A 26,399-nucleotide genomic window follows, 5' to 3' on the forward strand; every position below is an offset into this window, starting at 1 on the left:
CAGCCCCCGGGCAGCCCTGGGTCACGGCTGCCATTCTGACGCCACGGCCCCTGTGGCAGGGGCCAGGGCTGCTGCTGAATGAAGGCTGAGCCCCACCCGGGGCCGCCCAGGGGCTCTTGTGCACTGAGAGACCAGAAGTCTCGCAGACAGCATGTAACTGCTGGCTTCATTTTAGAATTTAGTTCTTGTTTCTTTTTTCTGTTTACGCTCTTTGAAATTTCAAGACCCAGCACTCTGCCATTCCATTTTCAGGGAGAACTCGTCGTGACCTTCTCGGTAGTAGTCTGTCAGAAGGGGGAACGCACGGAACAGTGGCCGGCAGCACCTGCCGGACGGCCGTGGTAAATGTGAGCACCCACAGCCAGACGTAGCTGCAGGTGCATGGGCCGTGAGCATGGGACACGGCGAAGATGAGCGTGGAAATTCAGCTGTGACCACGGGGCGGCCACCCCGCTCAGGCCGGCGCGGGCTTGAGGCAGTGCACCTGCCACGTTCCCGCAGGCCCCTCTGAGTCCAGGCAGCCGCTCTGACCTTCCCATAGCTCTGCCATGACCTCTGCCACCATATGCATGGGCACCCCCAAGCTCGGCCCTCAGGGCTCAGGGGCGAAGCGGCTTCTGCTGTGGTCTGACAAGATGGGGACTGTGTCACTTGGGGACAGAGATGGGCGTGTCTTCATGTGCAGGGAATCAAAGCCTGCCCCACTTTTCTCCTAAAATGACATGTTTCAAAGACAACAATGTGCATCTGATGATACACAGAGGCTGGCTTGAAAAATCTGCCTTTTTTATAGGAAAAACATCGCCACAAGTTAAAGAGGACAGGTAGTCTGGACACCAAAGGCACAACAGTGGAGATCGGGGAGAACTGCCATCCCGAGCCCAGCCTGCAGGATGCCATGGGCCCCGAGTGCACCTGCCCCGTCTGTTGCTCTGGGGATCTGTTACAGTCTGTGCCAAGGCATTTCAACAGAATGCAATGGTGCCTGCTACTCTCTGACAGGATCAGAACCAGGCATCTGGCTCTGCAGGATCTGAGGATCCCGGTGCCCAAATGTGTAAGTGAACGGCGTCGCTGTAGCCAGAGTTGCCCGACAGACAGCTTGTGTTCTGCTCATACTCCAGTGTCCGGAGCAATGCACCTGTCCCCAGCGCATCCAGACTGGAGGAGTGAGCCCATCAGAAATGGCAGCAGCAGGCTTGACACGCATCACTCCTCTGCTACCGTCATGATCTCTGTGCGGCAGGTCCTGGACGCAGTCTTCCAGCGGCAGCGCTGGGACTGGCCCCGCATTTCACCCCAGAACTGGAAGTCCGTCACTAAGCTGACTGGCAAGAAAAGAAGCCAGACCTGTGCCACCAGGAGGCCTGAACAGGGATCGTGGACCCCTGCCACGGGGGCCAGGATGCATGCGACTTGACAGCTACTTCACTGTGTTCATCCTCAAAAGTCAAGCCACTCCGCCCTGCCGTTGACCATGATGGAGAGATCCGTAACGAGCCAGACCCCAGCCACAAACTGTGTTCATCCCCACTCGTGCTCGCAGCTTCTTTGTGCAGTCCTACAAAGCCACGCCGAAGGACATCAAAAGCTCCCTCCAGACGGGGCGCTGCAAATGTATGTTTTATGGACTGTGCAGAGCCAAGGGTATGTGAGTTTTTATTATTCAGTGGCCAACATGCTACTTGTACCAGATTTCCTGGTCTCACCATCCCATCATCAGAAGTTGCCTTGAGAAGAACCCATAGATCTGCAGGGCTTTCGTGTACATGCGGAAAATCGGAGGGACACACAGGCCAGAGACACAGGGGCCGCCCCCCCGGACAGCCTTCTGAATTCTGTTCCAGCAAAAATCCTTCATCTGGGGGTGTTCTCCCCGCAGACCACGGAATGTGTGTGCATTCTGTCAACTCAGGTGCAAAACTTCGGATCGTAAAAGGTCAGAGGGCAGTCGTTAGGTTCTCGATGATGATGAGGGGCTCGCTCACTGCCGCTCCTCCATCCGGTTTCCACGGCAGACGGGGAAGAAGAGACTGAGCACTGGAGCCGGGGAGGACTCAGCAGCCACGGGTCTGGGGAGCCTGAGCCCCAAGAAACAAGGGCAGTCGCCGATGCATCTGCAAAGGCGACAGGGCGGGATGGGGCCCCTGGGCTATTCTCTGCTCAGAGCAAGAGCAAGAGCATCCTTTCCACCCTCATATTTCTCCCTGGGGCGCCTCCCTCCTGCTCTCCTCCACGCCCATTCAACACCCATCTGCCTCAACGATAAGCACTTCGGCACGGAGAGGTATGTTGGTGTGGTTGGTAACTACGGACAGCAGACAAACCAGCAGTCTACAGCAGACTGCATACCGACAGAACAGGGGGTTCTCCCTCCACTTTACTGGGTCCAACATCCCGAATTCTCCCGCCCGGAGTGTGAGCGAAGGGGCCAACAGGACCTTGGACAGTGGCCCAGCCTGAGCTAAGACAGAGGGTCCCAAACCTCAGCAGGCTGGTGAGGTTCTCCAACACCTCTGTGTTCCTGGTCTCTCCTCTGTTCCACAGGAACCACAAATCAGGGGTGGGAGCCAGGAATGTGGATTTTTACCAGCCCTTCCTTTCCTAACCTGGTGGCCTGGATGACCAGCAGGGTGAGAAACACGACTCTAAGAAATGCAACCCTCGCTCGTCTTCAGGACAGTTCAGGGCACTGGCTCCGGAGTTCAACACTGCCTTCCTCCCTGCATTCCTGGGAACTCATGTCATTACTTCACTATTAGGAGATTTAGGATGTGCCCATAGAACCCGGGGCTGAGGAGCCTGGTGAATGGATTCTTCGCAGGTACTTTCATTCCCTAACACTGACGAGTTAGAAGAGCTGCCCAGGTTCCCCTGGGGACCAGTGCCCTGGCTCGGTGGAGGGCTCCTGGTTTGTCAGATGGGGCCCTAAAGCAGGCTCCAGCCCCAGACCCATGGCTGGCCTGCTGGGGGTACAATATCATGCCAGCTTAGGCTCCTTCCCCAAGGAAGACCATCCCAGAGCCAATATATGAGAAGCTGGGATGGACGGCTTCTGACCTTGAGATGAAGAGCTCTGAGAAGTAAAGGGAACAGAGCCCAGTCCCACTACCCTGCCAAGGCTCCCAGACAACCCACCTGGAGGAGTGTGGACCCATTCCTGTCCTAGCACAGCTCCATGATGCACGGTCTTGCAAACTCATGTTTCACTTGGACATGGCAGGCTGTGATAATGGATATATTCCTAACTGGGGACCCCAGCTGGTTCTCTGCTGGGCAGGGCCTATGTAACCACCTACATCACACACCTCAGGTCTGCCATCCAGAGGACAAAGCGGCTGGATACTCCAGGGTGAATCTCTGTCCCAGGGACTTTCTCCATCGGTTCTACTCTTCTCCGGACACCAGACATGCTGTCTGCACAGGCTCCTTGCCACCTCCCGGCCACTGCCAACCTCAGGAAATCTCCCTCCTCTACCTGCTCTGAAGGGACCCGTCAGACTCATCAGGCCTTTCTGTTCTCCTGGCAGAAGAACCCGACACTGCCCACACCATGCTGCGCGCCAGCTGAGCATCTGCCCTGAGTTGTCAGCATCCTTCTGCTACTGTCCAGTGACATAGGAGTGCCTGTGGGACCAGCCACGCCTACACACGCGGTCTGCTGCTGTCGGCGGAACTTGTTATTGGAATTAAGAAATACCATTAAATTTGGTGTAGCTCAATGAAACATGAATGGGGAAATTGAGAAGCTTATTTCTAAGAAAACTGAGTAGAATGTCTGGAATGACTCAGTAGAGACCAGTCATTAAACAGAGCTTAGCCGAGCCCGAGGACAAAGCAAAATATGGAGAAAATAAAAAATGTAAAATGATTCTGCACTCGGATGAGAGGACATGTTTCACTCTTCTCTTAAAAACAAACCCTAACTGGACAGCATCAGTAACAGGCATGTGATTGCAAATAATCAACTTGGACCTTCCCTAGGCAGTCCTCTGCCTAGGGATCCTTTGGCCATAACTAAAAGAATCCGAAGATGGATGCCTGTTTTTATAGCTTAAGCGCAAATAAAGGTTCAGTGTGTGTGTGTGTGTGTGTGTGTGTGTGTGTGTGTGTATTTTAAAGTGATTTTTCCCAGGCTCTACTCTTTTCAGCAGTGGGACAGATAAAAGCTCCTCTTCCATCTGGTGAGAGCCCCTGAATCCTGCCTAGGGAGCTCCTCGCCCACACAAACCCCTGCTCACAGAGCATCTCCTGGTGACAAGGGATAGGAACCCAGAGCCAGCCGTGCTACCTCGGCCCTTGCTGTCCTGTGTGCCCGTTTCAGGCAGGTGAACCCTTCTGGCTTCCTCCCTCCAGCCCCTCCCCTGTCTCACCAGATCTGCTTCTGATTGCCCAGCAAAGCTGCTGCATCCAGTCCATGTGGCTGAATCCAGGTTTGTGCTGGTTTATTTTATGTGCCACTTGGCTGGGCCACGCAGACCAGATATTTGGTCAAACACTATTCTAGATGATTCTGTGAAGATGTGTTTTAGATGATGTTAACACTGAAGTCAGCAGACTTTTAATCAGTAGCAGATTGTCCTCCACGGTGTGGGTGGGCCTCGCCTGATCAGTTAAAGACACGCACATTTATCTTGTTACGTTATCTGTAAGTGATTCTCCGACATGAGTGAAAGTAAAGTAATAAAGGGATCATGATACTGAACGTATGCCATTTTGGGATATTCACGATTATGAGAATTATTAAGATAGTTCAGAATTACTTTCTAAAAACAGGGGTGGATGGGGGATGAAGGAATATGGAAAAACATGTCCCCAAGGAAAGGTAACTGCATACATTTCAAGAACGGCAAGTGGACACGACCTCAGTTACATAAACTAAACTAGAGATGGCCCTGGACAGGTCCTCGCCTCAGCTGAGAGCAGCACAAGAGTTAAGACCTCTGATGGAAGAGTGTGGCCATCAGGAGCCACAGGATGAAGGTTTATAAGGGACAAGAAGCTATTGCGAGTCCCTTCCCCAAACCCTATCTTTCAGAGACAGAGGGAGGTAGATCCTCACAGAAGTCCTGAGAGACACTGCCAACACCCACTGAGTCATGGGAGGAGGAGGACCATGGGGCCTCATAAGCTGCTCTTGGAAAACCCCAAAGGGAGGTGGTTTGTCCCCCACCTTTTTCAGAGAATGCGTGCGAGGCCACCCACCACGCTTAGACATGTGGGCCGCTGGCTAGGACATTATACGATTTAGGCAAAAGCCAGCTGTATGAATATAAGCTTGCCTGTTTATTGACCTTAAATCTAATTTACTTCTTTCTTTAGAGAAATTTTATTTTCCTGAAGACATGCCACTTTCCTAATTGAGGGAGGAGAATAAAACATGTCATCCAAATTTCTGAGAAGATAGATGTACGAATACATCCATCATCCAAATCCCCCTACGAGACGCCTGCATACTGATGGGAGGAGGACTATGGGCCTTGGCCAGGTTCAGGGGCGGCATTTTCTATCAAGACGCTGATTTGGCTGGGAAGACGTTATCTAGCCCAGCAGCTGGCAAACAACGGGCCAGAGGGCCAGATGGCAAATGTTCTCGGCTTGTGGGCCACGGGGTCTCCATTGTCACAATTCAAGCAAGCCACAGCAGGGAGACAGCAGCCGGACAACTGGGAAGCACGTGGGCATGCCCGTGGCTCCCGTCAGACCTTACTGACGGTCATCAGACGGCCGGGGGCACTGGGCCGGTGGGCCCGAGTTTGCAGAGGCTGGGCTTAAATTCAATTACAAATACCAGGATTGAACCCGTGTGCAGACCCAGGAAGCAACAGGCATTTTTATGGTAGCCAGGATGCTCTTAGAAGGCGGATGCCTTGGCGGATGCGCTGAGTGTGGCCAGAGCAGATGACGGGCACACACGACCCCCCTGTGGGAGACAGATGTTGGCCATAACACAGCAGCTCCAAAAGCAACACACCGTGCACGTTCGCTCTCGAAGCTCTAGCCAAATACTGGGGGATCTGTAAGAGACAGCGAGGCCTGCTCAGACCAAAGCGGGTGGCTGCACCCCGCAAGCAGGAGGAACCCGCAAGCTGGGAGTCTGACGAGTCAAAGCCAGGCTGCGGCCCCGAGCTGCTGAGAGCTACAGACTCCTGTGGGCCTGGACGGGAAGCAGCAAGTCCAGCTCCCCGGCCCGGGCTCTCGCCGTCCCGCCTGCTCTGGGCCCCGCGCTGTTCTCGGTGTTTACGCCGATCCATCCATTCACACACACTGCCATTAACATCGCCAGCGAAATTCTCGTCTTACAGATGAGGAAATTGAGGCCCAGGGATGGAGAGAGGCTTTGTGGCAGCCCCTAAGGCCCTGGATAGTCAAGGTCATGCAGCTGGCACGCAGCAGGACCAGGGGTAACAGCCTGTGAGCCGGCGTCCTTACCCACCCTGCTGCGTGCTGCTCCCAGAACAGGGCTGGAGATTCTAATAGGAGGCCGTTCTCCAAAGTGACCCGGCCCTAAAAGGTCCCAGGAACAATGCATGCAGCTATGCATTTGCTGGCCATGACCTATTTCAGTTGCAAATGGTGTGACGTGCGTCTATTTCACCATCACAGATGCGAGCTTGCTCCCCTAGCTTTGTCCCAAGCCCAAAAAGCCTACAGTCAGCCAATGAATCCAAAGCAAATCCCTCTTTTTTCTTCTTATAGCTAATTATGCACACAGAGCAGTGTTTGGAAAAGTCCTTAATGATTCGGTATTGAATCGGTGTCCACACACTTAAGGCTGAGCTCTTTCCAAACAGGTTTTCCTTCCTTGTCACAATGTCAGGTTTCCTATAACATCTGAAAGATCTCTCCCTGCCTCTCAAGAGAGCCTATTTGCTGGTGCTCTGGGAAAGCCTGTGTATCACACATAAACTTAACTATTCATCAACTGGCCTGGGTTCATTGTTCTTTCTTTTAAAAACGAATGACCTTCCCAGAGGAGAAGGTTTAATTCATACGTTGAGGTACAAAGTGGGACGTAAATCACGGAAGAGTCACCAGTCGCTGCGTTCCGACTCCTTTTCTTTGGATTCTTGTTTTCTGGGGAAGGAGCGTTAAGTTCTCCCTTCTGTTACAGAAGGTGAACTCTCTCCACTGTGGCTTCTTCCTTTCATGAGAAGGATTTAAACTGATGGCCTCATTCCTCCGACGGTTTCAGGGTTTTCTGGTATTTCTGCTTCAGGGTTTCTTGGATGCTCACCCCTAGATAAATACTTCGGAATGATCTTCACCAGACTCATGAGTCAATTTTCTAAGAATGCTTTCCAGGTGGCCTCGTCCAGAGTCTGGGCCTGGATGGCAGCCACCCAGCCCACAAGGTCTGGGCTGGGGGCATCGATCAGCGAGGGCTGGCGACAGAGGGTTTCTGTACGGAGTTGCCAGAGGCCGTCACCCGGGGGGCTTTAAGAGAGAAAGCGAAGAAGCAGATAGAACCCATGTTTGATAGAGATGGAACCCGCAAGCAAGCCAATGCCTGGGATGCAATCGGTATCCCGCACAGAGCCTCTGGCACAGTCTTTGCTGTCAGTTAGCGGAGATGACAAGAACACTGAGGTCCCACGGCGACATCAGGTCCATGAGCTGTCCTCATTGGTCTCTGAGGGCTTAGCCCATGAAATCGAAATAAAACTGGTCATCTCATTTCCTGGCTTCTTGTAGTTTAATTTATGAAAGCAGTGATGACAGCTGTATGGTGGGGAATAGGAGGCCTAACCCTGCAGAGAGGGGTCGAGGCAAGCGTTCAGAAGTGAAGGAAAGAGATGACGGCAGACACGAATTCCGTAGCTTTCACAAAATGACGGCAAGATGGGATTTTTTGCAAGGAGTGCTAGGAATCCCTACATGTTATCTGCTAAACTGTCAAACGGCTCCCAAACGGAGGGCCAGGGGTGAAGCACAGGCTGCAGACGCGTTTCCTGGCCAGGAGACGCCACAGGCAGGTGCCCACTCAACACACAGGGTGGACACTGGACGACAGAGTCCTCTTTCTCGACAAGATCGGAACAATCTCATTTTCCGCAGGGAGGATTTCCCAATGTGGCACCTTAAGATTAATAGGATCCAGGAAATGAATGCACAGAGTATGGAGAACAATATTCACGTAAACGTGCGTCTCCCACCCCTGCGAAGCCCCTTCTCCAGTTGCATTCACTCTTCCTCAAGACCCATGCAGATCGGTCTCCTTTTCTTACCAAGTCTTAGGAACCCCCTGATGGCGTTTTATCCCCATCAGGGAGGTCTTATAATATACGAAATACCGCAAGCTTGTTGCACATTAAAAAATAATAATAATTAAATAATATTGGTACCTGTTAGGAGAGTTAATAATTATTTATTAAATAATTATTTGGTCAAATACCATTGCGTCTTTGGAGTCAACATCCTGGTGTAAAGCTTCCGATATTAATCACAAAACTTATCAGATGAATCACTGAATCTCTGTATCACATTCTAAAGGCAGTCACTGTTGACCCTCAAAGAACATAGGTTTGAGTTGCACGGATCCATTTCCACACGGATTTTTTTCGACAAATACAGGAGAGGACTATTTTCCGATCCTTACGATTTTCTTAACATTTTGCGATTTTCTTTAACGTTTTCCCAAGGACACGTAATACGTAGGACCTGCAAAATACGTGCTAGTCAACTGTTTGCGTGGTGGGTAAGCTTCCAGTCAACAGTGGCTCTGGGTGCGGTTCGGGACGTGCCACACCCCAACCCGCGGTGCTTCGAGGACCAACAGCCGCTTGGTTTCCTGCGGAAGCTGAAGCTCTCAGGAGGCTAGAGGAGCCCGCGGGACTCACTGGCTCCGTTCTTCTTGCCCTGTGGTGCCCGTGATTTCTTTTTCTTTTTTTTCTTTTTTCGTTGAAACTCTTTTATGGTGGTGGCAGTGGACTGAGGTGGGGAGGCTAAACGGGATTCTGGGGAGAAAAATAACTTTCTAAAACTGAGAACCTTACAGAACCCTCTGATGGCTCAACCAGCCGGAAACCTGCCCTTTGCTGTGGGTTCTGTGGAGACGGAGGTCTGGCCGAGCCATCCTGGGGGCCCACGGCGTAGGGTTTCTGTGGCGCCTGAGCAAGGCGGCCCCTACGAGACTCCCTGAAGATGCAGAAAAGGAAGAGCCACCCCAGCTTTCCATCCGCTCCCTCCCTCCGGTGTAGACGGGTGTGCTCACCCTTAGCGGGGGAAATGAAGGGCAGGTCTCCTCCCTGCCGTCCCACACGCACGCTGGCTTTGGAGTCTCAGAAAGTTGGGGACACAGCACGATTCCTTTGAAGTGAAGATCCAGGAGTTTTGTCTAATGCTATGGCCTTGGATGCCACAGATGCTTTTTTTTTTTTTTTTTTTTTAGAAGAGAGTCTTAGAGTGTCTGCCTTTAACAAACCTAGTTTATGACAATGTCGTATCATGTCAAATACCAGGAACCAGGCTGGACAAGGGCCAACCGCTTTCAACATGAAAGGAGCGTGCTTGGTCCCCGAGCGTCCACTCGGGCTGATCGCGGGAAAGGCCCCAGGTTCACGGACGGCGCAGTCTGTCAGTTTTCTCACCAGCTCCGAACACAGTCTCGGAGTAGCGCACTCCAATGACACCGAGTCGCTGGGTGTTGTTAAGCAGGACGCAATGATTGACAGATACGCCGGAACTCAGGGAGTCTCTCGTTCCACCTTGTTCTGGGCGGAACTTCACTGGGAGTGGAGGGAGTGCTAACAGCATGAGCGGCTTCCTTCTTTCTGGCTCGACTTTTGCTAAGCCACGTGGTTTCAGTTTCTCAAGCTGCATGTGGGGTAGACATGGGATCTTGCCAGGACCGAGGCTCAGGGCATGTGACTCGCTGGGCCTGGCTCGGGCACTGGCTTATCTGAATGCTCACGGGGCGGCGTGAGCCGTGCTGCCCTGTGCGTGTGGACACGGGAGACACCGCCGCAAACACGCACCTCCGGGTGAGGCCGAAAGACGGGCTTGAATGACTGACTCTGAACCCAAACTGCTCCTCCCTTGGGCTCGGCCCCAACCCCCGAAAGTACAGCAGGGGACACAAGCCCAGCCTGAAATGACAAACTGTCCTCCATGTCTGTCCACCGAACAAAGCCCCGGTTCTTTGGTCTTTAAAGCTGTGTCTCTCGAAACGCAGTACTTAATGATGGTTTGGCTTTGAACACCGACCAAGGACATCCTCCTCCAACGGTCCTAGGGGTGCATGCAAATGGGCCCGAGAGACTCTGTGTGGGGCAGAGCCACCTGCTTCCAGGAGCCTCGAGAACACCATGGTGCTGGGCACAAGGATCCCCCAGGACGTGATGTGAGTGGCCTCCAGCTGCCGGCACTCCTGCCTCCCGGGCTGAGCTGTAAACCCACACTAGGTTGCTCACACTAGGTATCCAGGCTGGGAAAAGAAGGCACATCTTTCAACACTAGAGAACAACTAAGTCCTGTCACATGGGGACCAAAAACCGAAGTCACCAGAGAACACAGGAACAGGGATGACCCCCTTTCTAAAAGTGAACTGGCCTTTCTCCCTCATTTCATTGATCAGCCATCAGCAGCTGACCAACGCCAGCCCTGTGCTCTGCAGACCCGTGCAACTAAACGCCGGGCCCTCTTCGGGGTTGGGCCGTGCTTGGATAGATGTATTTTTACTGGTAAATCACTGAATTGAGATGAATTATAACCTGTTTGGTTTATTTACTTTTCTTCCTAATCCTGGTTAAGCCAACTATGCCCGCCATGTCTGCACCCATGGCCAGGGTGATGACGCTAAGTGCAGGGCCTGCGGGCCACTCGGGCCTTGGCCAGGTATTGGAGTCGCACACCCCTGGTGTGGTCACTGTCCCACTGAGTGCTCTCCTTCCCTGCCAGCACCTCCCCTCGAACTCCCAGGACTTGGCCTCTTTCACAATAAACAACAAAAATAATGAGTAAGGAACTTCTTCCCTGCAGGCCACCATGTCTCAAGCCATGTCCCTCCATGTGCCCAAGGTGACCCACACAGGTGCCTGCCGTGGTTGTTCCCTCCATCCTCCCCGGCTGACATTCTCCAAACGTGCATACCACACTGAACCAGCTCTGATGTGAACATGAGAGAAATGGCTGTGAGCCCTCCTTGGGCTTCACCACCATACACCACCATAGTCCCGTCCCTCTGCTCTTCTTGGTGGCAAGACTTCTGCAAAGAGGTGCTGGAGCCCACCGCTCTGCTTTCTCCCTTGTCCCTCTGCCCCCATCTCTCTCTCACACCTTTGCCCCCAGGCTCCCTAAAGGTGGGTCACATGGGACCAATGCTCAAACCTTCCAAAGTTTTAACAACCCCTGAGGCACAGACTACAAACTCCCCAGCCTGGCCTCCAAAGCTGTGCACATTTGGATCCCTGCCAGTCCCCTCCTGGTCACAGCCCCTGGCTCCTTTGGCCAAGGCCACCAAGTCTTCCCAGCCCTCTGCCAACAGCCAGTCTACCTCTGTCTCAGGGCCTTTGCACTTGCCCTCGTCTTGGTTGGAGCATGCCTACCCTCCATTGCCACAAGGTACCCAGTCTAAGAGCTCAGAGACGTCTACTGTCATCCTCTATGGGAAGTAATGCACACTTTGTGGCTCTGCCATGCTCTGAATCAGTGTGCACACACTGAAATGTGCTCGTCCGTCTCCGGGTGTCCACTGATGGCCTGGCCCCGTGAGGCCCATGGATCAGGGCCCAGGCACAAGCCATCTAGAATGGTGGCACGTACGAGGTCGTCATGCAAGGATCTGACAGGTAACTGAACAGACATTGTAGTATGTGACATCTCTCAGACTGAACATTGCTCAGAAGGGTGAAGGAGTGTGACTTCTTCCTGTGATAGTGGACAGATGCTCACCATCCCACGGCCACTGAGCTCGCTAATGACATCAGTGAACTGCATGTCTGGAGACAGTCTAAAGGTATATTTCAGCCCAAGTCAGCTTTAGAAAGTCGCAAAGTCTAACTAACTAATGTCTTAATGATTTCATGTCATCGTAGGTGAAAGCATGCTTGACTCGCTTGTCCAGGATCAGAACCAAAGCACTATCCACGGGATCCCCAAATTCAGCAATGTTTTCTTCCAAGGGCAATGCTGCTTAACATGAAGCCTCTGTATCTCGGAAGCACAAGGGGCACTAAGATTCGTTCTTACTGAACACAGGGTTCATGGAGTAGTTTTCTTCTCTTTTGTATATTACTACTGTTTATTGTGTTTTATTTTATTTCTGGTAAGGAAAAAAGCACAATTAGGCTAGTGGCCTTTCTTGGGGGGTGAGGGGGAGAAGGTGGTGTGTTTCTAGGGCCAGTGGTGCTGGTCCTGTCTCTGGGGCTCCACTCTGCTAGCTGACCTCACTCCGGATGCAAACGGCCCACAGTGCTGTTGCGGAATCCTTCCCTGAGCTGGGGGCCCACTTCCCCAGACCCTGTCCTGGGGTGCTTCCGCCCAGTCTGGCTCCTGACCCAGGGATTCCTAATATTCCCGAAAGATGCATCCAGAACATTCTAAGATATGGCACCATCCATGAATGGATGTACCCAAGTTTAGGCTCTGCCACAGTTCACTCAGCTTTTTCCAGAAATCATTTATCTATAAGGGTTTTATGATAATTGTGTGTGAGTAATCCTGGGTGTTTTTAAAGTTACACTCATTTATTCACCTGTCTACTTATTTTTATCAGAAGCACACAGTATGAAGAAAAAGAGAATACAGTCCTTCTGGTAAGAGTGGGAATAAAAGAGAATAAACACGATCCTACAAATTCATAAGGAATCAGCAGAGACATGAAACAACATGATGCAAAGAAAATGTACAACAGACGGAAGACACCCAAGAAACTGGAGCGGAATCTGAAAATGGGAGCAATGAGAGCTCATAAAAGCGACCAAGCGTGTGTGTGAGAAGATACCTTCTTTTTTAATTATTATTTATTTAAGAGAGAGAGAGAGAGAGAGCGCGCACAACAGAGTTGCACAAGCAGGGACAGAGGGACAGGGAGAAGCAGACTCCCCACCAAGCAGAGAGCCCAACGTGGGGCTCCATCCCAGGATCCTGGGATCATGACCTGAGCCGAAGGCAGAGGCTTAACCCACTGAGCCACCCAGGCACCCCGAGAATATATAGCATTGATTTGATAAAAATCAAATCCATCACAAAGGACGGTATTTTCAAGATCCAGAGAGACCTCATAATGCCAACATTTAAAAACACAGAGAATGAACAAAGGTCAGGCACAAGAAAATGGAAGTGAGAGTTATATTGTTAACTTCAGGGAAAAATGGCTAAAGTTGGAAAGCAATATTTGGGGTAAAGATGGTCCTCATTTAGCAGGACAACACATGAGGAAGTGATAATGTTACCAACACAATGTGGAACTTTAATGTTAATTACAAAAGTAACAGGAGAAATTGAAAAATACACAATTATGAAGTGAGATTTTAAAATATTTCTCTCAGAAACAGATGCATGAAATAGACAAAAAGTCAGAATATATTTGAATAGATAAGTAAGGGCTGTGATCTAATTGCCATATAAATAACTCTACTTCAACACAGAGCACACATTCCTTCGTTCCCACAGGAAACAGTTATAAACACTCCCATGCCCAAGCCATCAAGGAAGTCTCAAAAATGAGAAAAATGATATAATTTTTAACTCTTTCTTTGATCAGAATGTAATAACATCTGAAATAACAAATTACTTTAAAGCCTCCATAGAGCTGGAAATATTAAACTGCAGTAATTCTAAATAACTCGCAGGTTTGAGAGTAAAAGCAATGTTACCTCTTAACTAAAAACAGTATCCTATATCCCCCCTTGCAAAAAAAAACCAAAATCATGACGTGTGAAGATTCCAGATTTCAACAAATACTTCCAGAAGCACGGATTAGTATACACAGTGAACATGCGGCCATAGGTGAGGACTTGTAGTCAGATCTGTTCTCTCCACCTACCATCTATCATGTGTCTGTGTGTCTGTTTGTCCTGTATCCATCACCCATCCAACAGCCATCTATATCTGTCTATCTGTAAGTTAGCTTATAATTTTTATTCCAAAATATTTGACGGGTATGTCATAGTGGTCATTACTTAGGGGACAATGATGTTGAACATGGGGGGATTTGGTGAAGCTTAAAGTCCATCATACCAAGGCCTGGAAACCAAAATAATAAAATTATTAAGAAAAATGTAGATACTGTTTAATGTCTAAAACTAGTTAAGTTCCCTGAAAAACAGACGTATTCCCAAAGTGACTTTCTGTTTTTGTTCATGTGGATAAATAAAGAGATATGTATATAAATATAAAATAACAGGAACTAATCTAAAACAAACAAAACGAAAACAAGCAGACAAAAAAACTGCGATACAAAATATATTATGGAACGACTTAAGGCAGATTTTTAAGTGTCAAATGGCAAATTCAAATCTAGAAAGCTATTTATATTTTATATTCCTGTTGCAACGGTTTCTACGTTACTATCTAAGTGACTGGGGAGGTCAATTAAAACAGTCCAGCCGGGGCCCCTGGGTTGCTCAGTGGGTTAAGCCTCTGCCTTGGGCTCAGGTCATGATCTCAGGGTCCTGGGATCGAGCCCAGTGTGGGGGTCCCTGCTCACTGGGGAGGCTGCTTCTCCCCCTCCCTCTGTTCCTCCCGTTTGTGCTGTCTCTCTTGCTTGCTCTCTCTCTCAAATAAATAAAATCTTTAAAAAAAAATCAACCTCACCTGTGAGGAATTCTGTTTGTTCGCATTTGTAACCTGACTTTCCTTGGCGATACATTCTACCATATATCCATACTAGCTCGAACACATTTTAAAGGCTTTATTTTTAAGTAATCTCTACACTCGACATGGGGTTCAAACCCACAACCCTGAGATCAAGTCCTGCACGCTCTACCAAATGAGCCAGCCGGGGCCCCTTGAATGCATCTGAAATTCATTGTTTTGGTGTCAAGTGATGTCCTTCCTGGGGAATGAGGCAGACATCATCTTCCATACTAAGGTACAGTCACCCCAGGTGACTCCGTCCTGATGCTCACACTTGAACTAGTGACGTCATACTGTAGCCAAACATGCACCCAAAGACAGTGTCAATTCCAGATACTTCTGGTTTCCCGCCCAAACGGAGAAGGTCAGACGCCTTCTCACTGTGGGCATATGGGGTGGGGCAAGAGACAGAAAGAAGAGCAGGGTCCGCCGCCCTCTGGGAGGGGGCATCTCTGGGCATGAACCACGGTGTGAGGCTCCCTGGCGGAGCTGGGTCCATGGCCAGACAAAGGGGACAGGGGGCATGGAGCCCAGAGGACACAACTTCAGACTGTCACCCTGAGAACGTCCTTCTGTCCAGCCACATTGGCACGCACCTCGTAAGTGAAGGGGAGAACGACAGAAGAGAAATGCACCAAGGAACCTCCTTCCCTCACATCTGCCGCTGTGGCGCCCAGGAGACACATGGGACCCGCAGTCCCCAGGAAATCACTTTCCTGGCCCTGTCCCAGGTAACACGGCTGAACGCAAGCGGCTGCTAGGCAGGGCTGGCTCTATAATTTGTGGAAACCAGGGCAGCATGAGAGGCCATTAGGAATTTCAAGTTGGAACGGCAGAGAATGAGAGCAAGCAGGGACCCTTCCGCCTGCTGGGTCCTGGACGCAGGTCACAGGCCCTGATGCCAGTCCCGCTGCTAGTTCCTTCTCGTCACTGGCATAGTCAAATCAGCTACCATGCTCACTTCTTTGGGATTCCCATGAGTCAGACGCTTTCAAATGTGGGAACTGCCTGAGGGAGGAGGGTTCTTCTCCTTCCCTTGGGAACCCATGCAGTTCATGCTCATGTGGCTTGTATCTAAAAGAGCTAAGAAACAAAAAAATCACAGCCCCTCTCCTGTCATTGAAAATGAGGTTGCAGGAGAGCTTTTGTAATGGAGTTACCTGCTAAACCTCATCTTGCATTCCTACAACGTACAACCAAACGCTTGCTGTCACGACCCAGGCCCTTCGGCTGAAAGCGAATAATTCTGCTAACGGGTCAGGAAGGAGTCACCGAAGTGTGGGCAGAAATAACCCACTCGGTGGAAAGGACTGTGGCGTGACCTTCTAAAACAAGAAAACGAAGTCTACTCGATCACGGTCTGTTTGACCTAAACTCCTCCTCTGTTTTCCGAGGGGCACTGGGAAGAGGGAGCAAAAGGGCCCGTGTCCCGTCTGGGGAGTGTTTCCTCTTGCGTCTTTCCGCTCTTGTCCAGGAAGGCACGCTGCTCGTGTCAGTGCCGCCAAAACCAGATCTAGTTAAGACAAATGATATGAAGAGCCACTCCATTTAGATACACTCAGAAAAATAAAGGAAATAAGCGTCTGTGTGATTTACGGTTCTTGTTTCAAAGCCAAGTGATAAAAGAGCCTGATTCATGCTCCAGTGAAGACAGAGGTGGTGGGGACTTGGGTGCACGCACTGCCGTCTGTTCCAAGGCCAGCCCGGAGCCAGGCCTCCGTGCGCAGCAGAAGCCACGAGAAGCTGCCGGCTGCCCGCTGGCTGCACTCCAGCCCCGAGGAGCGACCGGGAACAGCTGATGCCTCGTCCTTTAGCCGTGACGCTCCTGCCGGCCGGCCGCAGCCTCTCGACACTTTAAGATCCTCTTCCTCCAGTGAGGAGACTCCTGACTCCCAGCCCATACCCCTGCTGACGTTTCTGAGCTGGGGGAGCCCACGTGGCCACCAAGGCTGGGGCCCCACAGCCCACCCGCTGCACCAGCTCAGGGCTCGGCCTAGGCGAGCATTCGGATACCGATGGGGAGACCAGGAGTTGCAATCAGTGTAGCAGGGTTTCATTTTCATTTCAGTTAAAGACAAGAAGGCGAGCAAATAAGACTCCACTCCCGGATCCCATTGAATCAGGAATAGAAAACGGCCAGTTTTCTGGGCAAGGGAAAATGTATCTTACATCACAGATGAAAACAAAACAAATTCTTAAATTAAGATCTATTTTCCCAACTCAATTGTTAAAATAAAATAATAATGCCCAAGGATTAATATGTGTGATACAAGCTCATTCTTCTGTGTTTTGCCAGTCTTGCCTCACAGTCAGATGTGAATTTGTTTCTCCTTTTACACCACAAATAAAAACAGCCAAGAGTTATCGACTATGGAGTCTGTGTGCTGGAGTCAGAATCTGGGGATCTCACATGAATTCCCTCAACACACCCTCACTCTCTGTCGCCCTGATTACATTCCAGCTGGACACACAAGGGGCATCTGAACCGTACTTTAAACCAACTGCCGAGCTCACACCATCCTTGCTTTCCACCATTTCCACAATTCTGGCTGACACGGTCCACTCCATCAAAAGGACTCTGACATACACAGTTGGGGCCAGAGGCTGGGACGTCCTGTCCCACCTGTTCAGTACAAACCTGGGGGGTCCTGCTGGTTATCAGGCCTCTGCTGTTTACTGGGGATGTAGCAGGAACCTCGCTAGGGATCCCCAGCAGGAAAGCATGGTAGTAGGTTACAGCCAAGCTTAGGACTACCTCCAAGAGCTTTCTCCTTCAGTAAGAATACAAATATTTGAAAACCTTACACATAAGTCAAACAGCAGATGGATGGGGGCCTCTGGACGCTTCCTGGATGAACTTAGGGTGTCCTCGCTATGTTTCAACAACGCTGTTACCAGGTGTCAGTGCCATTTCCCCTGGACTAGTCCTTCGGCTCTGAACTGTGCCTTTTCTCTCAGCACACAAATCTCTCGATAGAATTCACTTGTAAATTTTTACCCAAGTTTAGAATACATCAAAGAACATAGAGATGTTTTAAGTATAGATCCCTCAGCACCAGAAGAACAAACTTCAGGGGAGCAGAGGAGGCTTGATGAGAAAAACAATGGGCCACACAGGTGACCTGCAGGAAAAATGAGTGACTTTCTAATATGCGTGTGTTTACAAGACAGCATACAGAAACTCCACATCCACTTAATCTTTCTTGGAAGGAATCAATAAGTGTGAAGGAAAAGAAGAATCAGAGACATAACACATGAGGACTTTTCCAGAAGAAATGAGACTGTTGGCTCACTGGGAAGGAGGCCAGAGGGAGCTGAGTACTCACGGGTGGGCTGTTAGCAGGAAGCAGAGGTGGTCTTCACCTGATTCTTGTGTCTGAGGTCTGAGGTCCTGAGCTCAGTGTGGATGGGGAGGAGGAGGAATTCTAGAGGACACTGGAGGTGACACAGGATCCTAGTCCTGGAGAGAGCAAGTGACCAGGGAGGGGTGGTAGGCTGGCCTGCCATCCTGGGGGCCCACCTAAGAGAGGGGCCATAGTTTTCCACCGAGAATATGGGCTTTGAATTTCCTGGCAGCCTGCAGCTCCTGAGTGCCGCATACAGTGTGGGTGACATGTTGGGGGTCGCCAGTTGGGTCTCGGGGGAGGAGAATGGAGGAAGAGCTGGACAAGAGGGCTCAGCGGACTGGCGGGACAAGGGTTACAGTGGCGTCCTTGGACCAGGGCTGAGGATGGGCCGGGGGGTCTGGACAACGAGGGGTGGAAAGGGGACTGTCCCAGTGAGACAGGACAACAGGAGTGTGGGTCCAGGACTGTGTGAGCGGCAGCGACATGAGGCGGCCGTGGCCGGTGTGGGGTGGCTCAGGCCATGGTGTCATAGCTGAGGCATGCCACAGTTAGGACTCTGGCTTCCCCCACTGACAGGGACCGCAAGGCCAGGGCTCCAACATGGGAGACCAGACTTCCTTTCCTGCCAGTCTGAGCTGGTAGGCAGCCGGGCGCCAGGTGAGGGCAACTCTGCCTGTGGAAGTCACCATGGAGTTGGGCGCCTCTCCATCCTGCAACTCCACACGCCCGAGGCTGGCCTTGCCCATGGGGCTGGTGCCGGGGCAGCGAGGAAGGAGAGGCAGGGGGCGGAGAGGAAGAGGGGGAAGCAGAGCCTTCGTGGGGCACCCACGGAAGGCACCTGCCTCACTGCTGCTCACTTCCCTCCGCCCAGAGGATGAGCTGGGAGGGGACAGGGAACACCTAGCGGGACCTCCGTGTGGGAGTGAAGGAATGCGTGTGCGTGAGTGTGCACTCACATATGTGTCTGTGAGTGTGTGTGAGTGCACGGACATGTCGGGGGTCCTACCAACAAAGACAAGGAGGAGAAAACGCATGTGGAGGGGCACCTCCTGGAAGGCGTATTTGGACACAGTGACAGCAGGACCCGACCACACAGGAGCAGCATGCCATTGGGAGCATCCTGAGCTGGCAGCAGCCACGTATCCTCTCGAACACCCTAACTAGGCTTCTTAGAAGAAGAAAGTCAGGCAGCCGGCATGGAGGCAGCAGAGAGGGGGCAGGGGAGCCCCAGCTTTCTCCCACAAGGTGGGGGCCTGCAGTCCCCCACCCCCACCCCAGGAAAACACCAGCTGCTCCTGCCTGTGGCTCTGGTCCCTCCTGCTTCCAGGTCTGAGCCTGCGTGGGTTACAGACACCAAGAGGCCTGTTCTGGGGCTCCCCCTCTCAGGTCACCGCTGACTCAGGTGATGCTTCAAGTCATAAAGCGGGCAGCTGGGAGCTGCGGACTCAGTTCTGGCTGTTGTCTCTACCTCCCTCTAGGGAAGCCTCACCGAGCACACGGGCAGGCTGGACTTCGAGGGTGGGAGCCCCTCACAGGACAGGCGGGCTGATTTCGTGCAAACACCCACCATTCCGAACTATCCGGAGCTGAAGCAGAGCTACCTGGTTCCTCCTGCACAGGAAAGTGACACGCACACACATCTCTTCATCTTTGTGAGGAAGGTGTCTCTATGGCACAGCTAACTGGTTGTTTCGGAGTGCCCCAGGTTAGTGGGCCCTCACGAGAGCTCAGCACAGTGTCGGAAGAGAACACCAGCAAGTAGCAGCACTCCTGGACAGCCACATTTCCACGTCAGGAGGTTCTGTGGAGATGGCGGAAGGAAAGATCCCGACCTCTGAGATAAGTGGCCTCCGTCTCTACCCTGAGCCGGTGACCAGGGTCCCAACAGCTCAGAGACAAAGCGAGAGACAAGGTCACGTGCCCTCCCATGTGTCACTGTCTCCTGGAAAAGCATCACGCTGCTGAGGCCCATTCTGCAAACCTAGAATCAGTTCACCAGCTCCTGGGGATTTTTAGGATCAAGAAGTTTCAGATTATCTTGTACAGTTTTTAGTGTGTTTGCTGTCTGAAGACTCCGGAGTCGGACTTTCGTTCCACGTGTATGTTACTCATTCTCCCAATCCCTCTGGGATGTGTCCCCCATGAAGCTGAAGCCCTTGAACCCCAGGGAGGGGATGGGCGTGCCCGGGTCGTCACAGCTGGGAGCTGGGCTGGCGTGGCCGCTCCTCAGGGCCCTGCCCAGCCTACCGACTTGGCGCACCGGCACCTTCCTGAGAACTCCCTCGGGACGGCAGTACCACAGGCAGAACGGGATGCCAGAGTGCAGGCTTTCTCGGCTCAGTCTCACACGTGAGTGTGCGTAAGTGTGCATGTGTGTGTGCGTACACTGCAGCAATCCACACACCCTGCCCCACCGGTCCTGTCCGGGAATGGATCCTTCTGACATGTGTCATTCAGGAGGAAAACGAACCAGAGCGAAAGGAACTGGAGGCTGAGAAGGAAAACGTGAACGTCACCCCAGTGAGTTATCACCCCTGCCGCCTACGTGATCAAAGTGAAAATACCGCAAAGAGGATGCTTTTAGGAGAACTGGCACTTACAGTCCCAAGGTAGTTCGGACACACCCGCACAGGTAGTTCTGGTTCCTCTTGCCTCTTCCCATTTCCGGGTTACACGACAGCAATCAGCACCACCTTTCTCCAGATTCTGGAGCCCCCAAGACGCACCAGATGTGTTTGCAAAACTATGTCACCTGTCCGGACCAACGTGACAGCTCTTACCTGGGAGGACAGGCAGACACTTTGCAGGACACCACCCCGGAGACAGGTCGGGTGCTGGGATTGCAGAATGAGGTGTTGACTTGAAACCTCAGGTCTCGGTAACAGCCCGCCCTCGTGGTCATCTGCCCTGCAGGAAAGGGTGGAAAGTATCATGAAGACTCAGAAATGCACTCCCTGAGGAAAGGCAGATGAAGAGCAAAAGAAATCCCTTTTTAAAAAGGAGTTAGCATATTGGTAGCATCTTTATGCTAATGACCAGCTGGCCAGCTCTGGAGGGACTAGTCCTTGTCTGACCTGTCTTCGAGATTGCTTATCAGAGGATTTCATCTGAGACATGCGCACTTCCCTCCCAGATCTTTGCATCTTTAAAGTCAACATGCGTCTTTGTCTTGGAATCGGTGCCAACATACATTTGAGGACACATTGTTCTTTCCTATTATTTCCGGAGTTGGGAACACAACTCACTTCTCAAAAGAGACACAATAACCTGATTTGTGTTCCCGCTGGAGAAGTAGCAATTGGAAGCAATCAATGATAAGCCAGAAAGAAATACAGACAAACAACACAAAGCAGTTTGTCACCAGAGAATTGAGAGTTAAATTTGGCCATGGTTTAAAGCTGAACGGAGGCCTTGTCCCAATAATGATTTAGGTGTCCTATGGAATGACGTCAGTGGAAATGCCTGGAATGAAAGCCGGTCCTATCCTGAGCCCCCATTCATGTCCCTAATGTTTACAGCTTTGCAAACACGCTCGAATTTGTGCGGTATCTTAATTCATTATACTTCCCCAAAAGGGCGTTATTCTTTACATGAGGTTCCTAGAACTGAGTCAAACAGGCAGAAAATAGAATGTTGGTTTGCCAGGGGCTAGGAGGATGGGGAACAGGGAGTCACTGTTGTGTGGCCCCAGGGCTTCAGTCTGGGAAGATGAGCAAGATCTGGAGATGGGCGATGGGTGTGTTTGCACAACAGTGGGAGCGGACTTAACACCCCTGAGTCGCACGCTCAGAAACATTCTGCCATGTACGCTTTACTAAGGGAACCCTAACTAGGTACACATTTTGCACGACAATATTCAAGAGTTCAACCAATTGAGAGAAAAATAAAGAAAAAGAACTCAACTGGTACTGATTTAAAATGAACACAAAACATACTAAGATCTACAAATGATTTCATTGCTGCCCTTGGAAAGCCTGATGGAGTCCTGCTGCTTGTGTGGCCCCGCCACCCCCCTCATCGACAGCCCAAGCCAGGGCACAACCCAGCACAGCCTCCTGCACCCAACTGGATTCCGGCAGATGTCAGAGCAAGGGACAGACCAAAGATACAGTTTCGGAGGAAAGAACAGCACGGTGTAGACCCCAGTCACGAACATCTCTAAGAGTAGGGTCCAGGCGAAGACAAATCCTTCTTTACTCAAAGAAAACCAAAAGTCTCTAAAATACACACGGGACAGTGTGGCTAAGCTATGTCAGAACGAAAAGGACAAGTCAATGCCTTAACTGGGGAAAGTTACATTCTCTATGAAACTTTTTTTTTAAGATTTTATTTATTTGACAGAGATCACAAGTAGGCAGAGAGGCAGGCAGAGAGAGAGGGGGGAAGCAGGCTCCCCGCTGAGCAGAGAGCCCGATGCAGGGCTCGATCCCAGGACCCTGGGATCATGACCTGAGCCAAAGGCAGAGGCTTTAACCCACTGAGCCACCCAGGCGCCCTGGAAATTGGTTTTCTTAAGTAGACAGAAGAGAAGAGTCCTCCCAGGTTCCAAAAGGGCACCGGCATGGCAGCTCACGTGTCTGAGCCCCCAACTGCCCACTTGGAGGGATCAAACCCAGTGGGTACTGATGACGGACAAGGGAAAGGTGGTAGGATTTTTGTGGTGTTATGAAATTTTTCAGTTCTCTACTGACTTGACATAATTATATTTTAACCAAGCTATGAAGTTTTTATTTTATGCTCCTTAATGTAAATTTTGCAATTATTTCTGCCCAATTTCAATGAGATCTGATGAGAAACAGGTTACTAAAAATGACTGAGGGGCACCTGGGGGCTCAGTCGGTTAAGCATTCAGCTCTTCATTTCAGCTCGGGTCGTGGATTCTGGATTGAGAGAGAGCCCCACGTCGGGCTCTGCACAACCCTCCAGGGATGGGAAAGGGACTGGAGATGGAGTTCACCCCCAAAGGCCAAGGATTTACTCAATCAGGACTAAGTTCCAAAATCTCCCTAGAAAACCTAACCCACAGGGTTCAGAGAGCTTCTGGGTTGGGGGGCACATTCCTGTGCTGAGCAGGCAGCACACCCCAGCTCCACAGGGGCAGAGCCTCCTGCAGTATGGACCCTTGGAGAATCATCCCCAAGTACCCCTTCCTCTGGCTCTTCATTCCTCTGACTTAGAATAAACTGGAACTTGCAAGTACTGAGCCTTCCTGGGTTCTGAGAGCTGATCTAACAGATTATCAAACCTGAAAGGGAGGGACGGCAAGAACCCCCAACTTTGTAGCTACAATAGGTCAAAATGTGGGTACGTGGGGCACCCGGGACTTGTGACTGGTGTTTTAAACAGCAACAGTCCTCTGGGGCCGAGCCCTGAATCCTGGAGAGTCTGAGGAACCCCAGGCACTTCATGTCTGAATTGACCTACAGACACCCCCTTGGCCACTGGACTGTCGGGGGCTGTGGGCATCGCAAACACCCCACATTTGGGGTCAGAAGTGCTGTGAATAAAGAGAGTTTCAGATGAGGCTGGCTCGGGTTTGTGCTCACCTGTTCTGGCCAACGGCCCTGAGGACCCTGCTCCTTTTCAAAGCATGTGGGCACCGGCAAGACACAGGGTGAGTCTAAGGACAAGATTCAGTGCAGACCGACGTGTCATCCCTTGGAGCGTATTTCTGGGCGACAGAGAGCACACGCTGACTCTCTCCATAATCTCCCCAGTGTGCGTGGGTCACTTTGTCCTCTCACTTATTAAAGAGTTTTTACGCCGCTGGCCAATTTCATTATATTCAGGAACTTTCAAGTTCTAACAAGTTAACAGTGAGGGGAACTAATGCCTAGCCAAAAAGTCATCAAAGTAGGCAGGGGTACGTTCCCTTGTTTACACATTACCTCGGATGAGCAGGGCCCATGTATCCATGTGGAGAGGAAATCGACTTCAGTGTTTTATGAACCCACTTTTCCACTTACTAACAAGGAATGAGGGACTATAAAATTAGAAGAAAAAAAAACACACGTCTGCGTTAGCTGTTCTGCAAAGAGTCATGGAGCCTTCCTCAATCAAGCCAGTTAACAGCACGGATCTAATTTAGGTGAGGCCGATATCGAGCAGCAGTACAATTTCCTAAAATTGCTAAGAGTGCGTACGTCCTAATGAGAAGAGAAGGAAAGCTGATCTTCTCTCTCCACTCACGTGTCAGTTAAGAAGTCCGTTCTTTTTATTCTGTAACCAAACTGGCTTGACTTTTTAGGACGTGCGACTCTATAAATACTGGCCTCAGCTTGGTTTCCTGTTTGGAAATTAAAGACGTGTGAAAGCCAACCCTTCAGCTCCAGTCCCAACAAACAACCCGGGCTTAATGGTCGCTGGGGGTTCTGAGCAATTCGCAGGCTCTCCGTTAAGCAAATATGAAATTTGGTTTTGCTTTGAAATGGCAAAAAGAGTTTACTTTATTAAAGTGCTTGTTTTTCTTCTCAATTGGAGACATTTGTTTGGCTCCCCTCCCCTCCTGAGTACCTCTGTGTCAGCCAAGTCCCAGAGCTCGTACCTTTAACTGGATAAGAGGGAAATCTGGAGCTAGTAATTCTTGAAATAATTTAGTAACAATTACTAAATATACAAATATCTATAACCCAAAGGAAAAGGGGGTTTGTCTGACACACGTGCATGTTCTGACTCTGCCAGCTCTTTTCTTAGCTGGTGATTTTGGAGATCTTTCCTTTTTCTTCGCGGGACACCAGCGGCATGTGGGCAACAGCACTGTTTGCGGGGAAGCACAGCTGCACACAGTGCGAGGCTTCTGGCAGGATCCCTGGGTCCTGCCCGCCCAGCGCCAGCGGTGGTCACCCCAGTCATCGTGGCAACTAAAATGTCTGCACACATGGGCAGTGCTCTCTTGGGTTGACAACCCTGTAGGACACCAGCAGATAAGGAAGAATATTTACGGGGAAGAAGAAAGGGGGAATGCAGTGTTGTCCCGAGATTTTTAGCAAATAATAGAAATAGGACAAAACGGGAGGGTGATTAGTAGGTGCAAAACAGTGCATTTAAGAAAGTGATAGTGGTGAACATGTAGGATTTGTGGCACGTGGCTAAAAGTAATACTTAGAGGACAGTTCGTGATCAGAAATACTTACACCGGTAAATAAGGATGGACATCAATGAATGTAAGAGTGAATGGGGCTCTGAGAAAAAAGAGCTCACGGAAGTAGAAAGAATTGATCTAGATGGAAACAGAAATCGGTGTATTAGTAAATGAACAGATGCCAGTGTACGGTTCCAGACAAAAACGTGAAGAAGCAAATATGTTACAAAAGGGAAAGTAGAAAATCCAAGAGTTGACTTTGGGGAAGGGGTGGTGACCTCTTGTCCTTGAGACTTGGGCTCAGATCCCACCAAGGAGGGGCCACAGCCCAGGATGCAGGGAGCAGAAGAGGGTCAGGGCTGCACAGCCACCTCCGTGGACGCAGTGGGTCTGAGCGTGCATTGTGGCGAGCATCACCTTTGCGGTGATGCAGCCGTTTTCCTGGGAACCATCTGCGCCAAGGCTGGCTTGGCACTACTCCTAACAGTAGACTGGACTGTTCTAGAGCCTCCTGGTTCTTAAATAGCCAGAGTGACTCTGAGAGTGAATGGCGGCTCTCTCTGACCTTTACTCCCCCACCCTCCCAACTATTTTGCAAGCAAAGGATCCTTTCTGTTGAGTTCTTTCCTGACACACCTAGACGGACTTGTGTTTTCCTGGCTAACCTGCCGCTGACACACCCACTTAATGAAGAAAATAAGGAATAAGCACAGATATGCAAGATACAAAATGAGAACAAGAAAATATCCTACGCAGAGGAAATGGAGAGAATTTAATGAGGGAGCTTTGTTCAAATTTATAAGCATACTATTTAAAATCTTACCAAAAAAGGTGGTTTTCTGAATTAGCAAAACTCCAGAAGAGAGAAGCAATCTATGCGCTTTCATTATCAGACAGAATGCAAAACCGTCTCGAAGACCTAATTCCTGAAAATGCAAGAGTCAAAAGATGCCAACAGATCCCACCACACGCAAGAGAAGAAATAATGCCAGTGCTAGTTCCATTATTCCAAAGCTCAACGTGAGAGCGAGGGGCAGGAGGGCAGGCAAGGAGGGTCATCCTCAGGGACGGAGAGTGCGGCGAGGGCGCAAGACAAAGGGAGGGCGCGGGAGAAGGAGGGAGGTGTTCGTCCAAGGCTGAGGAGGACGGAGCACTTCAGGGAGCAGGAGAGG

The 26,399-nt window shown here is 50.8% G+C and overlaps 1 protein-coding gene across 1 annotated transcript in view; it reads right to left on the bottom strand.

The window, feature by feature from the left end:
- Positions 1-26,399, bottom strand: part of ADAMTS16 (ADAM metallopeptidase with thrombospondin type 1 motif 16) — a gene marked incomplete at its 5' end in the record, with an annotated part of 146,080 nt that overhangs the window by 14,363 nt on the left and 105,318 nt on the right. The window contains one exon of the mRNA XM_080804378.1: positions 20,927-21,053. Coding sequence (XP_080660504.1) covers positions 20,927-21,053 — 127 coding nt within the window. The remainder of the gene's footprint in view (positions 1-20,926; positions 21,054-26,399) is intronic.

The sequence above is a fragment of the Martes martes genome (assembly GCF_963455335.1).
Source record: "Martes martes genome assembly, chromosome: 5".
Taxonomy (NCBI): domain Eukaryota; kingdom Metazoa; phylum Chordata; class Mammalia; order Carnivora; family Mustelidae; genus Martes; species Martes martes.